The sequence below is a fragment of the Zalophus californianus genome, chromosome 7 (assembly GCF_009762305.2).
Source record: "Zalophus californianus isolate mZalCal1 chromosome 7, mZalCal1.pri.v2, whole genome shotgun sequence".
In the NCBI taxonomy this organism is placed as follows: Eukaryota; Metazoa; Chordata; class Mammalia; order Carnivora; family Otariidae; genus Zalophus; species Zalophus californianus.
In genome coordinates this window covers 144,196,737-144,214,810 of record NC_045601.1, presented here as the reverse complement: position 1 = coordinate 144,214,810, position 18,074 = coordinate 144,196,737, and the positions used below count along the sequence as shown (strand labels likewise).

The window sequence follows — 18,074 nt, the reverse complement described above, 5'->3', positions numbered from 1 at the left end:
TCAGAGAAAACTTCCGGCTTGGAGAGTCTTCCATTTCCTGGCCCCTGGCTATCTCTGCAATCATATCAACTATCACCTTTATCCATCTTCTTTCCAATTTAGTCACTTCTGCTTCCTTGTTCTTCCTCAACAAGCCAAACAGCCAAACACATTTTCACCTCCTGTCTGCTGGAGTGCTTTTGCCACATACTGACATCTTTTGTTCCTTTATTTCATTAAGTTCTCTGCTCAAATGCCATTTCATCATGGAGGACTTCCCTAACCACCCTATTGAAATAGCACCCACTTTTACTTGTTTACTTAAGGCCCCTCCTCACATAAATCTGTGTATTTTCTAATTCTTCCCCCAGGCCCAACTGGAATATAAGCTTGGTGAAAGCAGAGAGTTTGTTTTTTCACTGCTGTGCCCCCAGCACTTGGACAATGCCTAGCATTAGAAAGAGTAAAAATGGGAATAAAACTGTGTGGCAACACAATTGTCTGCACATATATAATACACGGTTTACCTATGTAGAAAACCCAAAAGAACATGCAGACTTATTAATGAGAGTTTAGCAAGGTTGATAGGTATAAACATCAACTTTAGCTAAAAACAGAAAATGCAGTAACCAAAAATATACCGTAAGAATAGCGTCAAAAAGCATAAAGTCCCTAGGAAATATTGACAAAAGACATTTATGGAGAAAATTATAAAACTTTATTGAAAGACATTTAAAAAGGCTAAATAAATGGAGAAGTATATCATGTTCATGGATTGGAAGACTCAACATTGTATTTAGTCTACAAATTCAATACAAATCCAATAAAAATTCCAACATTTTTGTTTTGTTTTAGAACTTGTCAATCCAATTCAAAAGTTGTACAGAAGAGCAAATGGCTAATAGCCAAGACACTCCCGAGGAAGAAAAATTCGGTGGTAATTTTTTTGGAGGTGGGATTTGTCCTGAGATATCAAGACTGTTTTCTAAAGTTGTAGTACTCAGGGTTGTATAGTACTGCCACAAGGTTAGACAAACTGACCAGTGAGTCAGAACAGAAATCATCAACAGACCCACCCACACAGAGAGACTTTATTTATGAAAGAGCTGGTGTTATAGGTCAGTGGGAAAGAATTAAGTATTCAGAGGATGGTGCTGGGACAACCACCACTTACCCACATGGAAAAAATATTATATTGAACTTCTATCTCCTACTTTTCACAAAAATCAGTTCAGAGCAGACTAAAGACAAATGTGAAAAGACTATAAAATGTTTACAATGCAGTAAAGAATATCTCTATGACTTTGGGTAGGAAATGATCCCCCTACCACCAAGCCAATTTGTATTCAGCTTTATCAGATACTTTTCAAAACCAGTTACTTCCAGGAGGACATAGTTGACAATCCATAACGTTTTACAACTTTCAAACTCCCCTTCCCCAAAAGTCAACAGTCTTCTGTTGCTGTTTTGAAAAGGCGGAGTTCTCAGAAGGGGTGGGTATTTCACAAGAGGCATGTAAGATCTTTCACAGGTCAACTCGGACATGGAAGAAAGGGACTAAAAACTCTTATCAATGGGATGATCCAGCAACTACAAACAGGAATCTTGGCTCTTTAGGGCTACACCATCTCGATGTTATCAACAGAAAGCCTGGGTATTGTTACCCGACACAGGATTTTAGGGGGGCCAAGGCCACATCACAACTATTTCAGGAAGTCAAGTATATGCTGATGGCATCAGGAAAGAAGACATGAAGTTTTGCTTCTCTATGCTGTAAGGCTTCTAAGCCAAAGCGGCTGACATGTGTGAAAGTCAGAGAATCTCTCCTGGGAGCCAAGAATAATCTTCAAAAACAAGGACAGAAGATCCCATCTTCCCCATTTCAGTCCAGCTTCTGAGACATTCTATTAGTGGTATTTGCACTTACCACAAAAAACAACAATGTGTCTTGTATGCTAACAACATAAGTTTGGGGGGAAAAAACAAAACCAAACCCAAATTCTACATTTTTATAAAACTTGATTAAAGAAAAATAGTATTTCGAACAGTAGAGTCTCTAGAAGTACAGAGCTATCAAAAAGAGTACCCTTCACTTGGCATCCCCACTGCCTTCTGCTTTCTGTGGCTGGACTGTGGAAGCATCTAGGTTCTTTGCAGCGTTGTTCCCCTCCTTGCCACCATCCGCTTTTCCCTTTCTCCCTTTGGGCAGCTTCTCTCCTTTCTTCGCAGGGGCCTTTTTGGGCCGGGGTTCTGGTTTTGGAGGAGCCGGTTTAGCAGACAAGCGTGCCGATCTTCTCTGTGGCTCATCCTTCACCTTCCCTTTGTCACCTTTAGCGTCGCCTTTTGCCTTTCTCTTGGGCATGGTGGTAGCAGCGCTGGGCCGGTGGCTTGGCCAGTCCAGGGAGGGGGACGGTTTCTGTCTTCCTCACACTGCTTCTAGAAAGATTTCTTTAACAAACACAAAAAGTGTCAACCATAACGGGAAATGACAAATTTAACTACAATAAAATGAATAATTTGTGCAGATCAAAGATAGTATAAAAAAGTAGAAAGGTAAGTCACAAGCTGGGCAAAGACACTCATAACACATATAAGTGACAAGGGATTTGAATCCAGCATATATAAAGAATTTCTACAGATCCATGAGAAAAGAACAAAAGGAACATTTTAAAACAAGCAAAAGCGTTAATGAGTACTTCTTAGAAGTATAAGTGGTGAATAAGCATATAAAAGTATGCTCAACCACATCAGTAATATGACAAACGCATACTAACACTTTACAACCATCAAATTGGTGGAAACTAAATTGTCTGACAAAATCAAGGGCTCAGCAGATGTGCAACAATTGAAACACTATACATTGCTGGGACGTGTGTTTCTGTGTGTATAAATTAGTGTATTAAATTTGAAAACATTCTGAAAAGCAATTTCACTTCTGGGTATTTCCCTAGAGGAATTCTTGGGAGATGTGCAGAGGAAATCCCTGCGAGAATGTTTCTGGTGACTCTGTAATTTCAAAACCCGACACCACCCACTGGCCTTCAATAATAGAATAAATAGGTTTAGTAGCATCTCTGCAAGGGAATGCTATTCAGTAGCAGAAATGAATAGATTACCGCAACATGCAAAAACACGGATGAATCTCAAGAACATACTGTTGAGTAAAAACGACAGGTTGGAAAATAAGTACAGTACAGATCCACTTACAAGTATAAAAGTAAACGACATGTTTAGGCTACAAGCATGTAGTAAAACTAAAAAAAAAAACAAACAAACAAGGGATAAAGATAAAAATCGGGACAGTAGTCACATAAAAGGGGGCTGAGAAAGGGATGGTGGTTGGAGAGGGTAAGAGGGTCCAAGGAAAGGGATGGGGGGGGTAGCATTTTCTCCCTTGAATGGAGGGGGGGGGTGGGGAGGAGGGGGGACATAGCTGACATACTATTCTCTAGATTCTACACAGATGTCTCTGCTCAAGAATTAATAAAAAACTACTTTAAAAAAGTACGTAGCCCAAAGCACAGATTTAGGGATACACAGAATGGAAAGTGATTTATTTTGAGTTTGGGTAATTAGGACCTGGGCCGATGGCTGGCATTCACAAGCACTGTGTGAACTTTCTTAAGGCTTTAGGCCAAGACTAGCTACATCTCTGCCCCACCCTTGAAAACATTTTCCGGGGAATTCTGTAATCCTATGCCCTGTCCCACTCCACAATATTTTATTTTAAGAAAAAAAAATTATTCTCTCATTCCTAAATTCCTCCAGAGTCTTATTTTGCTCTGTTTTGTTTTTGCTGGACCTCACTATGTAGATACATGATCCTTGAGCAAACTTGGTTTTGATTTTTATCCACCTATACGTGGTGCTAAAACATCAAATTATCTATTTTTCTCCCCAATTTTTCACCATGACTAGAATTACTGGAAATTTTGCATTTTTCTCCTTTCTTCTTGTGTAATAGAGAGAAAAGTGTGTTAGTATAAAGAAGAAAGGAGAAGCAAAGTGCCTTGAATCAGTGTGTATTTTTCTCTTGGTACCTTGTAAGAAATTTTGCGAACAGATGGAAATTGAGAAGAGAAACACTTCTATTCTCATGCTGAAAGCAATTCACTGAAAAGCTAATGTGAAATTAGCTGGATTCTTCTCTTCCCTTGCCTCTAAATATCCTAAATGCCTGAGAACTGAAAAGTCCCTGTTACCACAGACATGCGCTGTAGTTCAAATGATCCAGTAGACTCAACCTGCCCTCTCCCAAGGACACGCTTCCCTAGACATTACATGAATTTATGCCTAATTTATTCTTTTTTGTCTCTCCCAAATGTACCACTAAAGAAATGTGTGAACAATCCTTACACAACAAAAGGCTTTTTTTTTTTTTAAATCCAAATTCTGACACAATAAAGAAAATAATTTTTAAAGAAAGTAATTGAGGACACCAGATATCACATAGGTCAACTCTGGGTATGGTAAAGGTGTGCCCAGAAGGGAACAGGTAGGAAAAGACAGCTGCTCTTAAAATGAAGGAACCAACGTTGAGAGATATTTTATGGCATGAAAATCACTTGCCTAGTGTTAGCGTGACATGGTTTATACCTGTTGCCCGGGTAGAACTATTAATAATGCTCCCACTCACTCTCAAAAGTGTGCCAACTTGAATAAAAAATGAAAATGTCACTCTAAACCTTCTGCATATACTCTTAGAGGCCTTTTTGTTACCAGAGAATGAGAGAGGAAACCAAAGGGTGAGCTTTTGTTCTAGGACACACTTCCCTAAAGAATGGACACTCCATACCATTCTCCTTCCATCTCACTCCAAAACTGTGTTTCTTAGCCCACGTCCTGGTGTGGGAATGCTCACAGTCTGTTTCCTGGGCTGTCTTCTTCATGTTAGATCCCTTGCAGTCCATCCCAAGCAGGGGGGCCATGATCTCCACATGTCAAAGGCCGAAACACAGCAGGTAACAATAAAGATAAATTCAAGGAAAACAGGCCGCTGGCCGGATGCTGTATCTGAGTATACGAATATGGATTAGTTCCTTGAAACTCACCTTTAGGAAGCTTATCAGGAGACCTCGGGCTGACTCTCCAGAGACCTTACAAATCAGGAGACAGATACACAAATAAGGAAAAAGGGCCAGTGGGATAAAAAGTCATTTCATTTCCGTGAAGGCCAAAGAGGGATGGGGAAGACAGCGTTCTCACCACACAGTGGCGTTAACTGAAAAGAAATTATTGGAGGTGGAGTACCGGACAATGAAACTATTCTGTATGCACTATAATTGTGGATACATGACCTTATGCATTTAGCAAAACTCAACTGTATACGAAGAGTGAAGCCTAAAATAAACAATGGACTTCAATTAAGAATAATGTGGAAACACTGGCTCATCAATTGTAACAAATGTACCTCACCAATGCAAGTTGTCATTAATAAGAGAAAGTTTAATAATAGGAGAAACTACTTTCTGCTCAACTTATCTGAAAAACTGAAACTGGCCTTAAAGAAATAAAGTCTACCAATTAAAAATATACAGAGATTTTAAGAATTAAAAAAAGAGGAAATAATTTGTTAGGTAATAAAATAGAGAAGTCATAGGATTATAAACACTCTATCATGCATGTGAGAGAAAAGAAATATTATGACCTGGCAGATAAATCATATAAGTAATTTTATAACTTTGGGAATACAGAGAAAGGACTTTCAGGGCTATCACCAGGGCAAGAAATTATCATGACATGGCAACAATTTTTAAAGTTTTAGGAATTTAACAATTCCCCTTTGTTAAAATAACACTTCCAAGGACAGAAGTATATTAACAGAGAACAGAACAAACAAAATAGTAAAAGTGTTGAATCATTCATCCTTGCATTGCAAAGAATCGGGCCGAAAATCTTGTGAAAGCTCACAATTTAACTCTTCATTTAAGCAGATTGCTTGTTCTATAATGTGGAAAGGTACCTCTCCCTCAGCAGCCTCAGGGGAGAGGGAACATCTGCTCCATCCTTTTTAAACAATACTTTTGTTAGCTATGAAGACTTGCATATTTTCATTAGAAGCAGACCCACTAAGTTTAACTGGTAGAAGTGGCTTTAAAAACCTAAAAGTCAAAAAAAAAGCAAATAGTCTGTCTCATCTGCAACAGAAATATGCAAATGATGAAAAAAATGAGGAGATGCAGGTGTACTATAGTCTTCTGCGAGGTTAACTGCTGGGAGATCTCCAAACTCAGTCAATAATATATATAATACATAGATCTTCGTCCCCATAAGTGAGCTGAATTTGCCCCCCCCCCCACCGCCACCCAAATTCATAGGTTGAAGTCCTAACCCCGAGGACCTCAGACTGTGACTGTATTTGGAGATGGGGCCCTTAAAAAGGTAGTCAAGGAAAAATGAGGTCATGTGGGTGGGTCCTAATCCAATATAAGAATAGATGAGGGCACAGACAACACACAGGGGTGGCCCTGTGAAGAGGCAGCAAGAAGGTGACCATCTGTGAGCTAAGGAGAGAGGCCTCAGAAGAAACCAAACCTGCCACCATCTTGATGCTGGACTTCCAGCCTTTAGAACTGTGACAAAACAAATTCCTGTTGTTCTTGACATGCAGTCAGTGGCATTTTGTTATGGCAGCCCTAGCAGACTACCACAGGAGGGAGGAGTGTAAAGACCTTAGTGACCTACAACACATCTTGGATTCGATTCATTTTGCGGTTTTGCATAGCTCTCAAAATCCTCTCCCCATATTTTTTTTCTCTTTCATTATAAGCCTGTCTCCGGTGTCCATGGAGCAAATCCTACCTCATCCTACACACCCCACCCCATTCCCAGCAAACAGGTACAAGGCACATTTTAGCAGCATCCTTTTGCTCCCTTGACTGTTACTGACCTGGATTTCTGGGAGACAGTTCTAACTTGGGTTCTGGTCTCAATCCCACCCCAAAGTCAGAAGGCCACCTTCTTCTCTCCGTGCCTTGGGGTTGGAGGGAAGGTCTGGGAGAAGGCTGCTAACGCCAAGCTTAGGAAAGAGACGATAAAGGCTATAACAAAATAAAATAAAAGATCGTAGGTAAGGTGCAGTCTGCCCCAGGACCAAGGGCTCACATGGCGTCAGCCACTCTCTGGGGCCCGCTTGCTCTCCACCTTCCAAAGGATCTGTCAGCCAAGGTGGGCAGCCTGAGCTGCCATTTGGCATTGAGGGAGACTGGGGGAGGGAAGGGTGGTAGAAGAAGGTGAGAAAGGCAGAGTGTCTGAAAGGGTAGGGCTCCTTCCGCATTTTGCCAGAAAACACCTGATTTGAAGAGAAGCAGAGAGTCAGAGGCTTTCAATGAAACCGTCACCCCCCTGCAACTGGTTGGCTTGGGCACACTCGGTTTCCCAGCTAAAGGACTCCTGCCCACTGGCATCACAGAGCGACGGGAGGGGACACATCTCCCAACACCCCCCAGGCCCCTGAGACCCCTGCCTCCTTTCAGGGCACCACGGTAACTCACTCGTATTTCTGGGCGGTACAGAAGAGATTTCAAACGAAAGTGTCTTAGATACATTTCTACTGAGCACATACCAAAGCTGATTATTACCTTGCTAACAAGGGAATTAATAAGATGATAAAAGCAAGGGCTTTTCTGAGAAGGTATGAAAATGGAGGAAGAGGGAGCTGCGGAGAGAAAGAGAAAGAAAAACAGCTCATTAGGTAAAGATCGCCCTTTCTTTTCTCATGGCCATAAAAACATCACATCCCTGAAACAGTCGTTTCAGGGGTCTGAGAGCAACGGGGTCTGAGAGACTAGGCTTGGCTAACCCCTAAAAGTAGTAGTTGCAGCAGCAGAAATAGAAACAATAGAAGTAGGAGTAGTCGTGACAACACATCTAAGAAGGAAATCCCGAGGCTCTCCCCGAGGCTGGCAGGTGGACTACCAAGACTTCTGCGCCAGGAAAAGCCCGACGGATCCCAGTTAACATGGACGCAGGCCGTGTGTCGGCCGGAGGCCAGGGGCCACACACCCGGGCTCAAGACCCGATTTTCAACAGGGGCTGCCGGGGACTTTTCCCAAGCTTCGCGGCAACACGCGGAACCCACAGTTGGTCCGCTTCTCAACTTCGGGATCGTCTCCCTCCTCTCGGCGGGGAGCGCAGGCGGCCAGAGCGCAGCCCGCCTCGGGCCTTCGGCGTCCGCGCGGCGGGCTCTCCCGAAGGGAGGCCTCACGGAGCGGGGCCGAGCGGAGGGAGAGGCCGCGCCCAGGCCGGGCCAGCCCGCCCGCCCGCCCGCCCGCTTCCAGCCGCCGGCCTGCGGCCGCAGTCCCCCCACCGCCCTCGTCGCCGCCCCGCCTCTGCCCGGGCGTCTCCGGGCTCCGCGGCGCTGCGGGCGCCTCGCCCCGAGGGTCGCGCTCCGGGCCGCCAGCGGGACCGCTCCTCTGGAGAGGCGCGCCGGGCGGCGGCCCTCCCCGCGGCCCGGCCCGACGGCCGGAGGGTCCCCAGCACGCGGGGCGCGGGGCGGCCCGACCACCCCGCGGTCGGGAGGCGCGCGCTCAGGCCTCCGCTGCTTACCCGAGTCCCGCGGCCGTCCAGCTGCGGCCAGGGCCGCGCGGGTGCCCTCGGCTGGGGCAGGGCCGGCGCGGGCCGTGGGGCCGAGGGGAGACGCGCGCAGCGGGCCCTGCCGGGAACAGGAAGGCGGCGGGCGGCGAGGAACCGCTTCCGGGGCTGCGGGCGGCCGGCCGCCTCGCGTCGGAGCGGGGGAGAGCCGCTTCTCCCCTCGCGATACGTCAGGCCGCCGCCCGGGCCGCCGGACCCCGACCCACCTCGGGCGGCGCCGCCCCCGCACCACGGCCTGGCCACAAGACCACAGAAGGCGGGGAGCGTGTTTATGAAGACGCGATATGTTTTTTTTTAAAGGCTAAGACAAAATGTTAAGGAATTAGTTGCAAAACGGGGAGGGCGCCTGTTTCCGCCCGGTTTCGAACCGGGGACCTTTCGCGTGTGAGGCGAACGTGATAACCACTACACTACGGAAACGCGACAGCGAAAGCTTGCCCCAGAAGGCAGTTCCCCTGCAGAACACGCCCTTCCACCCTCGCAGATGAGGATGACCGTGGTTTCTAGGTGCATGCCTCCGGGCCCCGCGAGCGCTCACACCAAACTCGCCATTGGGAAGCGCAGACCAGACCCTTGCAGTGTACAGACCTGAAGCCACATCCTTAAAATGGCCCGATGCAGGAAAACAATAGGAAGACTTCAATCTTTACGAAACTCGGTCGCCATGGGCGTGCCCCGGGACCGCGCACATTCCGCGGGGCGAGACGCGGAACCCGCTCTGCAGAGGAGTGATGACCCCAGCTGTGCTAAAAGCGGCGCCTTCTCGCTCTGGAGACCTTGCAGGCAGACTTCCCTTCGCCCCACTTTTCGACCTCCACGCAGCTCCTCGGCGGCGTGCAGAGGAAAGACGTAAAAGAGCGCGCCGCGCCCCGAGCCAGCCAGGAGTCGAACCTGGAATCTTCTGATCCGTAGTCAGACGCGTTATCCATTGCGCCACTGGCCCGCACGGGGACGTGGGGGCGCCTGTACGCCTTCGGGAGGACGCAGGCGCCGGGGGTCCCGGCGAGGCGCGCTCGCGCTCGGCCCGCGCAAAGCCGCGGCACCCTCTCTGCCCGCGCCCCCTCTCCGTCCACGCGTTCGCTCACCAGCCTGTGTTACCTACCGTTCGAGGCGCTGGAAGCCGACCCGAGAAGGAAAGCGATGTGATCCCTGCCCTTCGAGAAACTGACGACCATGAAGCACTAAATAAGTAAAATAATCGTGATAAGCACTTGGAAGAAAACGAACAAACCGGGAAGACTAGGAAAGCCCCGCAGCGCCGGCAATTAACGCTGAAGAAACGCGGCTCTCGGGGAAAAGAGCGGGGAACGAGGGAAATCTCCGGGGCCGAGGCCTGCCGACCACCTCCGGTCCTGTAGACCCTCGCGACGGCTTTGGATGTGACCCGTAGGAAACTGGATGTCGTTGTGGCCTGGCATGACCGGACGTGCTGTCCTGTGTCTGCTCGGGTCGTTACCCATCGTGTACTTCAGTCCTCACTAAGCAAGGCTCGGTGCTGAGCACCTGCTCGGCCTGTGCTTCTACCGCTGGGCCTACAAGTCAGAATTCGACACCTTTAAAAGGAGCATCATCAGCCCGCGCACACGTGGACGCTCTCACGTGTTTGCTTTCTCGGGAAGCAAATAAGTATCTCTTATGTATGCGGTTCAGCCTCTCTGTATTTCTGAGCAGTAAGCGTTATCTCCATGCCTGGGTGGGCATTGTAAATAAGTTGAGGGCTGTTAACAGAGGGAGTAAAACTGCCTGATACCGAGAGCATACACGCTGAGTTTAGAAAATAGTTGTTTTCAGCTCATAAGATGGCAGCAGTCCTTAAGAAGAATATACATGTTGCTACTCTTTCTGCATAACATTGAAGTCGCTCTAGTTAGGAATCTCCCCCAGGACAGTCGAGCAAGGGACTTCTGACCGGGTTTTGTACTGTACCCCTAGGGCACTTTGGTGGTTATGGACTGCCTCACAGAAAAATACTTTTAAATATAAAGAAAAAAGATAAATACATAAGATTTCAAAGGGAAATTAACTATATTGAAATACGTTATCAAAATATTAAACATTTATGATATGGTAATATTTGTGCTCCTTTATTAATCTGCTAAATGACTATATACAGCAGGAGGCCTAATAAATACTGTAATTTCAAAGCACTCATGAACGTAAATGTTATTTAAAGAAATTTGTAACAACTGTACTTTGATGTGAAATATTTGTGATTTCCGAAAGTGATAAAGTAAAAAGGGCTGAAATACAACTGTGATCTGTTGCCTACGTTCATAGTGGAAGAAAACCCAAAATTTCAGTAACAAGTTGGTCAAGACAAAAATGTATTTTCCCACCCAAGTTCACAGCCTATCCTCTCCCTGTAAGAAAAAGGAGATTTCTAAAGAGAAGTTTGGAAACATGAACAATTATGCCTGAATTTTCAGAAATGAAACAAACCGGGGTACTTCTTGGTTCTATTTTATGCTCATCACATACCCACCTGGGCAGGCTAGATCCCAAGGTGTCCCTGGAGCCATAGATCCCATCTTGCACCTCTAAAATGGGCTTCAACTCAGAGCTGGAGGCCCTGCCCACATTTGCTCTCCTCAGTGTCTACAAACACATCCCGTTGTTTTGTAGATTTCAAAAGCTTCTGCTGCTTCAAACTTCTCTGCCGTGTTCACAACCTGACACGAGCTGAGGCAGGCTTTAACTTCGTTTTTGGAGATCTTTCTACTGCACCTTCTTTTCTGAGAGTTCCAGTTTCTAGTTTCCAGGCTTTTCTTCAGTGGTTGTATCAGTCAGAAAAACGGAGTCCAGAAAAAAACAGAACCAGTAAGAGAATATAAATGAATGAAAGAATGAAAGAATAAATGAATGAATATTTCTAGGACTGGCAAGTCTGAACTCTGCTGGGCAGGCCTGTCCTTTAGAAAATCTCAGGCAGGAGCTGATGCTACAGTCTTAACACCGAATTTCTTCTTCCTCAGGAAAACTTCCATTTTGCTTTTAAAACCTTTCAACTGGTTGGAAATAATAATTGGTTGGAAATAATAATTGGTTCAACTGGCTGGCTCACCCATATTACTGAGAGTACTTATAATCAACTAATTGTAGATGTTAACCATATTTACAAAATACCTTCACAGCAACATGTAGATTAGTGTTCAGTTGAATAACTGGATAGCACAGCCTAGCCAAGTGAACATATGCTAACCATCGCAGTGGTGGATTCCTCTCGTCCTCTGTGTCTCAGTACACTGTTCTTCTGGCTTCTCTCTCAAGCGTATGGAAAATGGCACTGTCTGCCCCTCCCCTGTTTCTTTACATTATTGTCAGCAGTCTGTGACACGGAGATCCGCTCCTTCTCCAATTTCAGACGTCTGCAACAGAGCCAGTGTGAGAGGACTTTCCATGGTTGGCGTGAGTCAAGCTACTCACGCTGTTTGACAAAGTCCAAGTATGGGGGACAATCCTGAAAATCAGGAGACTCCACAGCTGGCTCCTGCTACTTCCTTTCATTTTATTTGCGCCGATCTTTATAATCATGGGATTTTTTTCTGGGGTTTCCTGATAAAATGATTTATAAATTTAGTTATGCCTATGCAAGCAATCATAATGAAACTGATTCCAAAAAGGCTGACGATGGGCCAAGAAGTAAAAATACCCGATGTCCTCCAATCTGTAAGGGAGCTGTTGGATCCAGGCCCAGTAAAAATTCCTATTGATGAGATTCCTCAGGCACCTCTGAAACATCAGCATTCTAGGAAAGGAGAATCTCATGTCATTCCCACAGTACAGGGACCTCCCTATGTTGCATACAAAATAGGAGGCCACCTCTGGTACGCCCCTCGAGGCAAGCCCTGGTGTAGGATAACTTCCTTACCCCTACTCCTCCCATTCCTTATAATGGAGTTGATGATGAGGACATGAACAAATGGTATGAGATTAAAGGGAAGAAGGGTGCGGGCATCATCTGTCAGCCTCTGGTTAAAGATTAAGAGGAGTAATCCTCCGTGGTGTCTATGGAGCAAGGACAAGAGATGAAAACATAGAGAAATGGAATAAGTACTTTGATAAGATAGGGTGCACAGGCTTACAGTGTAAGCTGCCTTTGGAGAAAGAATAAACTTTAGATAAACCTTTAGGCAAGAGTAAAAATATAACTTCTTCGCTTTGGCACACAATAGCAGATAGGTCACGCTTTGTCTCGTACTGTCACGCTCTGTTTAGCACCTTTGATTTTAAATCCGAAATTGTTGCAATAAAATGTAAAAAACAAAATCACATGTTATGAAAGAATGGAAAAACAAGGAGATATTCTAACGAATAAATGAAGTCCCTCCGAGGCTCTCAGAGAGGAGATGCTTACAACCCGATCCTGTGTCCGAGTCTCCTCCCTCGCCGACGCCGTCCTTTCCTTCGAGGAACCCTTTCCTGCTGGAGCTGGACTCCGGCACATGGTCCTTGCTGGTGACACTGGGAATTGAGTAGAAGATAGAATTCACATCCAGATTTCTGGAAACCATTGCTCTAAGTCTCATTTTTTCCCCCCAAGATTTGTCTCTGGCTTGTTAAACAGCTTACTTCCCAGAAATTCAGGGCACATTTTGACAGTTGCTAACCAAAGGAAAAACCCAAACAAATTACTGTTGGCTCTGCGGTCTTTCGAACCGCCTGCCACAGTATGGTCAAAGCCATAGTAGGAGTGACTGTACTGTTTATGATTCTGTGGGCTCCAAGCACACTAATAATATGATGGCTAATTTTATAATATTAAAGAAATAGTTGCTTACTTCATGGAGTCTCCAACTGATTTCATAGACCTTCTATGTTTCACTGAAATGGGAAATCTAGCAGCGTCATGGGCTTTCACACCTCATCCCCTCACCCCCCATCATGTATGTCGGGGAAGGTAAGTGTCCATTGCTGCCTTATAGAGTGTGACAGCGAAACCCTTCAAATATTGATACAGTTTAGAAAAACTGAAATGTTGATTTCGGCATTATCACCGTGACAATAGATTTCAAGCAACACAGCCAATCATAATTTCATTGGGGAAGTTACTTTCACAGTTGTGGCCACATAATTTGTAAATTCTTAGGAGTTTCACTAAGGCTCTCTGTTCAAATTGTATTCCCAAGGGCAGATTCATTTTACAAAGACTAGAATAAATTGGGAACAGTTACAAATACTCACACAAGTCCCCACGACAATATAGAAATTCTTGTGAATGTTCTCAATTTGACATCTTATCAAGCAGATCCTTCGAACGAGTTTTAGGACAAGAAAGCTTCTCTCCCTCTGTAGCTGCAGAGGAGAGGGGGCCGCTCTTTTCTCTCTTTCTAAGACTAGGTTTTCATTATGAAGTCTTGTATGTTTAAGGTGCGACTCTGGAATCCCATTAGCTAACATTATAAGCAAGAAGCAGGCAGGTGTATTTTTAAGGTGCGACTCTGGAACTCCATTAGCTAACATTATGAACTCTTAGAAGCAGGCAGGTGGAACCCAATTACTACGGAAAGAAATGGGGTAAGGAATGACTGGACTTTTAATCAAACACTGTAAAGTACAGGACCGACAGTTCGCTTCCTGAGGAACCAGTTTTCGGTGCTGGAAGCTTTCGGGTGTGAACGTGGCGCGTTCCCCGCCTTGGGCCCCGGGTCGCACTCCCCGCGGACGCTGGAGAACCTTCCTCCCCGCAGCTTCTGGGACAAGACGCCTCTGGCGCCGCCGGAAGGGGACTCAGTTTTCCTGTAGCCGTGCGGTTCCTTAGGTCTTGGGGGCCGGGGGCGAAGCGGGGACTGCTTCATCTTTAGGGTCTGGAGAGGCATCGGGGCTGCTCCTGTCCCTCACTGGTGAGAAAATCCAGAAATGCAACCAACAGAAGCGAAGACCATTCCTTTTCACTGTGGATTCGAAAAGGCACGAGCGTGCTGGCTCCGTGGCTTAGCTGGTTAAAGCGCCTGTCTAGTAAACAGGAGATCCTGGGTTCGAATCCCAGCGGGGCCTTTTGCGGTTTTTTCCCACCCTCAATAAAGAGGATGAGCGAACAAAGTGTAATAGGAGGGGCCGGTCCCCCTACGGAATTTAACTCAAGTGTTTTATGTGGCTCTGAGCTTGAGCTCTTTGCTTGCAAAGCGAAGATATAAAGACAAATTTACATTTCTTTAGGGAGAAAGAATTTCAACTTTTCTTGATGTCAACGTCTGTATTTCACATGTAATATGTTTTTAGCACATACTAAAGGAACCAGGGAAAGCAGAAGGCAAAATCGCCAAGTTTAAATTACAAGCCACATCATCATCTCTGGTCATTCTATTCTCTTTCCTGGGGGAATTCCAAACGGATGCTCTCTCACAGTCTGCAGGCAGTATTTTTAGAAAGGTCAACCTCTGGAATGATTGATAAAGGTTTTGTTGATAAGCTGCAGCATCTCAGTTCATAGCAGCCACTAAAACCCCACCACATAACACAAGCTGTAAATAAGTATTTTAAAAGGTGGTTTGTGTCCGGAGTTTTTTGGAAAGGAAAATCAAACCGAAACAAATATTTGTCACTGAGATTTCAGAAAAGAAGGTCAGGGAGAAGCATCTACTTAACTGTATTATCAGAGTGGATAGCCCACTAGAACAGGCGGACTTGAGGAAGTCCAGAAGAGCTGAGGTGCCTATTCCCAAACTCTCCAAGAGGGAAGAAAACAAAAGAGAAGAAAAGCAAGTGGGAAAGAAGTCTGGAGCTCTACTCACAGCCAGGCCCCTACAGAAACTCAGACGATGGAAATGGAAGCTTGCTGAAGCTGTTACCAACCCTCTTGCTCATCTCCCACCGCCAAACTCCCCACCACCTGGCACAGAAAGTCCCACCAGCCTGCTTTTACCTACAGGGCACATTATTTCATGTAGATGGTCAAGGGTAGAAATATGTGCTATCTACAGAAACAAAGTGACCCAGTACTTTGAGAAACAGTTCAGGGAACAACTCTATTCTTATGGAGAATTTCTCCACTCTGCAGCTTAACTCCCCACTTTTCTCTATAGGCGGCAGACAGCAATGGAAAGGCAGACCCTCTTTTTCACTACATCCTCCCATCCTCTGCTCATGAAAACCTTTCTTCCAGGTCTAGAGTGCAGATGTCTATCAAGTGCAGAGGACAGCTCAGTCACCAAGCAGAAGTCAACACTAGACCACTACTTCATCCTGTTATTGAATTCGACTTAACCCTCACTCCCCTGCTCCATCAGGGTCCAGGAATACCTTTCCTGGGATGCTTCCAGCCCAGAGGCCCCTCAAGAGATTGCATGATCTGTACCACTGAGGTAATGGTACTGGCTACTGAAGCTATAGAATATTCCAGGTGAAAAGTCTAACCATCTCTCCCAAAAGCTTAAAAGCCTTTCTAACTCTCCATGTATCAATCACGAAAGTAATTTATATGTACCAGTGGAAATGACTTACAATCAAATGCTTGTTTATCCACCCAGTGCCTATTTGTCCAGAGCCAAGTATATGGCAAGCACCATGCTAATCATATACACGGGTCATGAATTGTGTTCTAAAAAGGCTGGGGGAAGGGGTGGCAAACAATTCGATGGTGGCTTGTAATAACGCTGAGAGTGGGGGTACTGTGGGCCACGGTTTGCTATTTAACCCAGACTGGCGGAGGTAGAAGGAGGTGGGGGCAGACTCCGTGCAAGAAGTGACGTCCAAACTGCTCATGAAGGAGATGTACAACTTCTGCAGGCAAAGAGAGTGGGCTGGGGAAAAGGTGTGGACAGAGTGCTCCAGGCAAAGGGAATGGCGTGGACTGGAGGTGACAAAGAGGATGCCCAGTGCGGGTAAGTGGAAGCAATGAGGGCAGGAGGTGTGTTTGCACCTGAAACTCTTGTGTGGACATGACCAAAGGCCTTTGGGCATCCTCATCACTTGTGGCCTCATGAAGACCACAGATGGACTTGACCTGACAGTTGATAAGTATCAAGTGCTTCATGGATTATGTTTTGTTTTGTTTTTGCTTCATGGTTTTTTGGGTTTTGTTTTTGTTTTTGTTTTTCAAAAAGACCATGTGTTACCAAAGCAATAAAGGTAGGCCTTGAATTTACTAGTTGTGAAGTAAGTAGAGTCTCTAGCTAGACTGCTGAGGTTCTCCTATGAGGAGGTGGAGCTAGACAGGGACCATGTTTCCCATTTCACCCTGGATAGCAACACTCATCTACTTGCTTTCTATCTGACTTTGTTGCCATCTGGTCTACCTCCTGGGGCAAGGGCTATCTCTGGATCTCAAGAGTTCCACACAGGCCCCTGCAAAGAACAGGTGCTCTATTGGAGCAAAAAAATACCATTTATCTGGTGTTTATTATTTCCCAGGCATTTGTTATTTGCCAAGCACTTCATATATATTAAGTCATGCAATTCCCACAGCATCCTTATGAGGGAAGGTTCAATTATTTCCCCTACTTTAAAGAGGAGGACACCAAGGCACGGGGATACAAAGTCACCTGGAAGGCCATACAGCTCCTAAGGGACCGAGTCAGGGATGAACCCATGTAGACTGAATAGCATTGAACCAACCTGTTGGCCCTCCAAGTATCTCTAAATGCTTCTCCTCTTTGCACCTATTTGCCATTTCCTCCTTTGTCATATGCTGCCGAGGCCCAAGTGGAGACTCGAAATGGGCAGAAATGGACTGACTATGCGGCCTCCTGGGCAATAAAAGAAACCTTGTTTAGTTGCTCTTTTCTAACCTTATTGATGACAATCTTTCTAAGAAATACCAATTCACTTTTCTTTCAGTGTATGTATGAACGTTTCTGTGAATTTTGAGGAATTTGGGAGAAGACAGAATGATTCTGAATATCAGTGATCATAAAACAGATCCACCCTGTTTTTGGTCTTTGTAAGTGGGTATTAGATTGGATTTCTTTTTTAGAAAGGAACGGTGAGGAGAAAATTCTAGTTACCTGGGATTTTTGATTACTTGGGGTTTTGTAATAAATTATGTAAGAATAATAATACTCACTGTCCAAGTTTGGAGTTCATAATAGAAACATTGTATGCTAATATTTGTAACTAGCTATTAATGCTTAAGATAAACAGGCTGGACATCAGGAAACTTGAATTTTAGGGCTATTTCCGAAGACGTCACTAAACATGAATTTCCGTGTTTCTAAATCACATGCCCTGGGTCCGGGATCCTGTTATAAAGTGCAAACTTTGCAAACTGCCCTGATGGACAGACCCCCATGACCAGCCATTTGCTCCTGTTGTATGTCAAGGAAAGCTTCGGAGCAGAATATGTAGGAAGATGTTCATCAATAGCACCCTTTTCTGTGGTGGCAAGGCGTGGGACCCAATCTGGGAGTCATCCCTGGGTGAGGAGGCGAACACGCACTTGCAGATCTCTGTGCAGCAATTAGAAGCAATTGGTCTAGATGTGGTCTAGATGTGCATACAGTAACAGAAATAAGCCTCAAAACCATGGTAGGACAGGAATAAAGTAAAAATAGAATGGGATATGTGAA

General features: G+C 45.3%; 1 protein-coding gene and 3 non-coding genes across 13 annotated transcripts; 1 reads left to right on the top strand and 3 right to left on the bottom strand.

The window, feature by feature from the left end:
- Positions 1 to 678: 678 nt before the first annotated feature.
- HMGN4 (high mobility group nucleosomal binding domain 4) lies at positions 679 to 9,384 on the bottom strand. 10 transcript variants are annotated; one of them, XM_027602265.1, is made up of 5 exons: positions 8,527 to 8,664; positions 7,560 to 7,636; positions 6,869 to 7,019; positions 5,031 to 5,075; positions 679 to 2,427 (listed from the first exon to the last, which is right to left on the bottom strand). In XM_027602265.1, exon 5 carries the CDS (start codon positions 2,339 to 2,341, stop codon positions 2,069 to 2,071), a length of 273 nt encoding a protein of 90 aa, XP_027458066.1. In that variant the 5' UTR covers positions 2,342 to 2,427; positions 5,031 to 5,075; positions 6,869 to 7,019; positions 7,560 to 7,636; positions 8,527 to 8,664; the 3' UTR covers positions 679 to 2,068. The 10 variants fall into 10 exon arrangements, with proteins under 10 accessions (XP_027458066.1, XP_027458068.1, XP_027458069.1 ...); XM_027602267.1 differs by lacking the exon at positions 7,560 to 7,636 and adding an exon at positions 4,775 to 4,910 and having other exon boundaries at positions 8,527 to 8,661; XM_027602268.1 differs by lacking the exon at positions 7,560 to 7,636 and adding an exon at positions 4,841 to 4,910 and having other exon boundaries at positions 8,527 to 8,661.
- TRNAV-CAC lies at positions 8,919 to 8,991 on the bottom strand. Its single transcript has one exon. It is a non-coding gene; the product is annotated as a tRNA-Val (tRNA).
- A 57-nt stretch (positions 9,385 to 9,441) lies between the features above and the next one.
- On the bottom strand, positions 9,442 to 9,514 carry TRNAR-ACG. Its single transcript has one exon. It is a non-coding gene; the product is annotated as a tRNA-Arg (tRNA).
- Positions 9,515 to 14,491: 4,977 nt separating this feature from the next.
- TRNAT-AGU lies at positions 14,492 to 14,565 on the top strand. Its single transcript has one exon. It is a non-coding gene; the product is annotated as a tRNA-Thr (tRNA).
- Positions 14,566 to 18,074: the final 3,509 nt, after the last annotated feature.

Excerpts from the sequence above, each read along its gene's own strand:
- HMGN4 (XM_027602274.1), bottom strand. The coding sequence starts at position 2,341 with ATGCCCAAGAGAAAGGCAAAAGGCGACGCTAAAGGTGACAAAGGGAAG.